General features: G+C 41.4%; 2 protein-coding genes across 2 annotated transcripts in view; one reads left to right on the top strand and one right to left on the bottom strand.

Annotated features, from left to right (window-relative positions):
- Positions 1-819, top strand: part of LOC107098045 (putative ferric-chelate reductase 1) — a 23,635-nt gene extending 22,816 nt beyond the window's left edge. The window contains exons 14-15 of the mRNA XM_015395477.1: positions 120-151; positions 231-819. Coding sequence (XP_015250963.1) covers positions 120-151; positions 231-323 — 125 coding nt within the window. The 3' untranslated portion in view covers positions 324-819. The remainder of the gene's footprint in view (positions 1-119; positions 152-230) is intronic.
- A 979-nt stretch (positions 820-1,798) lies between these two features.
- The window catches only part of prpf4 (pre-mRNA processing factor 4), an 8,146-nt gene continuing 7,325 nt past the window's right edge, over positions 1,799-2,619 (bottom strand). Inside the window, exons 6-8 of the mRNA XM_015395478.1 lie at positions 2,251-2,422; positions 2,049-2,155; positions 1,799-1,963 (exon numbers count right to left, since the gene is read on the bottom strand). Coding sequence (XP_015250964.1) covers positions 1,877-1,963; positions 2,049-2,155; positions 2,251-2,422 — 366 coding nt within the window. The 3' untranslated portion in view covers positions 1,799-1,876. The remainder of the gene's footprint in view (positions 1,964-2,048; positions 2,156-2,250; positions 2,423-2,619) is intronic.

Here is a 2,619-nt window from a genome sequence, read left to right on the forward strand (position 1 = left end):
ATCTGACTGGATGATCTGGTGAACTGGAAAGTGACCTGAGATGACATGATGGGAATTGGCGCCATAGAAATAAACTGATTGAATTGAAACTGAATTGTGACTCATGTTTCTGATTACAGATGGCGGCTCTCCTCCATCTGGGTCAAATATGGTAAAAGACAAAACACCAAATATCAAACAAAGATCAAATCTAACATTTCCTGAACTTACTGGGATTTTCTTTTTCACAGGTTGGTGTTCTGCTGCTGATGCTCTACTTCCTTGGAAACATTTCTTTTCTAGTGGCTCTATTAACTGGAATTGGAAAAATGTCATTTTCATAAACAGCTGAATCTGTTTTCTTTTCTTGAATAATTACCTCAAATATTTAGATTTTGTTATGATTTAAGGAAACTTAATTGGCCTGCTCTGTTTCAGGTTTAATAATAAATAGTTAAATATGATGTATATCAGCAGTGCGTCATCGAATCCTTCAACAGGAAAAAGGAACATCTCTCCACCCTCCATTGATAGGATCTTTGGTTTTCTCCTTATATTTTCTGTTCAATGATTTTGTAAACATCTCACTTGAAACTTAATTTAATTAGATGCACACTTTTATTTGAATACAGGCAAACTTCTTTATTCAAAGGACAGTTTGCAACCTAAGGTTTGATGCAGATCATTAAGAAAAAAGAATTCAGTCCAGGTTTTAACAAGAACCACTTGGAATGTATTTAATATGTTCCATGGCAGAATACCGTATGTTTTTAAAGTTTAATTTGATTAATAGTTTTTTTTTTTTTTTAATAAAAGTATCCTAATATATCAAATAAATGAATTTTAAATAAAAAGAAGTAAGGCTAAGGTTTAAATCTGAATGATTCTTTAAGTGTCAGTTTTATTTCTGAGATTTTAATCAGTTCTTCAGGTGAATGTATTCAGGGTGTCGATGGGCTCCCCCTGCTGGTTGGAGGAAGTCGGATCTGGTCTAATCTTGGGTTTACTGAACCTCATTGTGTTTTGGTGGAATCCAAAAAGTGCTTCTGTTCTTGTGTGATTTTCTGTGTTTTGCTTAAAGAGTCGCTTCGACAGACGCTGCACTCGTCAAGGCATTCAATAAGATCTGAATAAATGCAGACTGTGGAAGAACCAGAGCGCTGGTATTACTGGACCTCAGTGCAGCGTTTCAAACCGTGATTTTGATTTAATTGGAGCGTCTGTAAAAGTGGGTCGACCTTTCCGATACAGCACTGGAATAGTTAAAATCCTACCTGAAGGACAGGGACTTCTAGTGTCGATAAGGAACTTTAAATCAGAAACCAGAAAATTCATGTGGCGTCCCCCAAGGATCCATCTTAAGTTCCCTCCTATTTAAAGGTATAGAGCACAGGTGGGCAATTCCATTTCATGGGGGCCGGTATCCTAGAACTCCTAGGTCCATCCTTGGTCCAACACACCTGAATCAAATGGCTGAGTTACTACCGAATGCAGTCGGTTCCATCATTCCTCTCATTTAATTTCTTGATTCAGAACATCATTTATTTCTGTTGTCTAACTGTGGTAGTTGTGGTCCCCTGGCTCCAGCTGCAGTTGCCATGCTGCTCTGGCTGGGATGCGGGGTTAAATAATGGGGTGAATGTCTGCGCTGGTTCTCAGGTCATCCTGAGGCCTGACAGGCCGAGCATCAGACCGTTCTAACAAAGAACCACAGATGATACGAGTAGCAGCATCCGTTTGGTTTCACTTCAGGTTTAATAAAGTTGAGATCATCTGAATTAACTGCCAATAAACTAAAAAAAACAACAACAAATCTAAGAAAGATTCAACTTCTTTATTAGATTAAAAAAAAACAAAAAAAAAAATCGTATTTCATTGGATGACATCACTGCTGACATCATTCGGACAGCCAGAGTTTGAAGGTTCGGTCGTAAGAGCAGGTGGCGATCAGCTTCCCATCAGGTGACATGTCCACGCCCATCACCTGCAAACAACCATTAATCCAGGGTTTCAGAGCCAATCAGGGTTCAGCCCTCAGGCGGACCAATCAGAACGTAGAGCCATCCTACCTTCCCCTCATGTCCTGCCAGCGTCTTCAGCGGCATCCAGCCCGGGTGGCTCCAGACCTTCGCCGTGTTGTCGTAAGCTCCGGTCAACAGAAAGTGACCGTCTGTGGCTGCACAGGAAGTGAGGTCAGAGATACAAGAATTGAGGTCACAGACACAGGAAGTGGGGGGTCATACTGAGGAGGAAGGTTCTGTTTTTGTTTACGTTGGAAGCGGACGGCTGACAGCAGGTTCTGGTGGGCGGGGACAGTGTACAGACACTTCCTGTTGCGCAGCTCCCAAACCTTACAGGTGTTGTCACCACTTCCTGTGGCCAGGTGGTGGCTGCAAAATAAAAAAAAAACAAGGTCTGGTTTAGACTCAGGTTCTACAGAGAACTACGGTTCTGAGAATGACGAGAAAACCCACAAAGATCCCAGTTAAACTTTAACAATCAAGTCTTTAGGAAATTAAACTGTCAGCAGGGACAGAGAGCCTCTCTGATTGGCTGGAATGTCCCAACTTCCATCTGATTGGCTGATATGCCTCAACTTTCCTCTGATTGGCTGATATGCCTCAACTTTCCTCTGATTGG

The sequence above is a fragment of the Cyprinodon variegatus genome, unplaced genomic scaffold (assembly GCF_000732505.1).
Source record: "Cyprinodon variegatus isolate N-32 unplaced genomic scaffold, C_variegatus-1.0 Scaffold743, whole genome shotgun sequence".
In the NCBI taxonomy this organism is placed as follows: domain Eukaryota; kingdom Metazoa; phylum Chordata; class Actinopteri; order Cyprinodontiformes; family Cyprinodontidae; genus Cyprinodon; species Cyprinodon variegatus.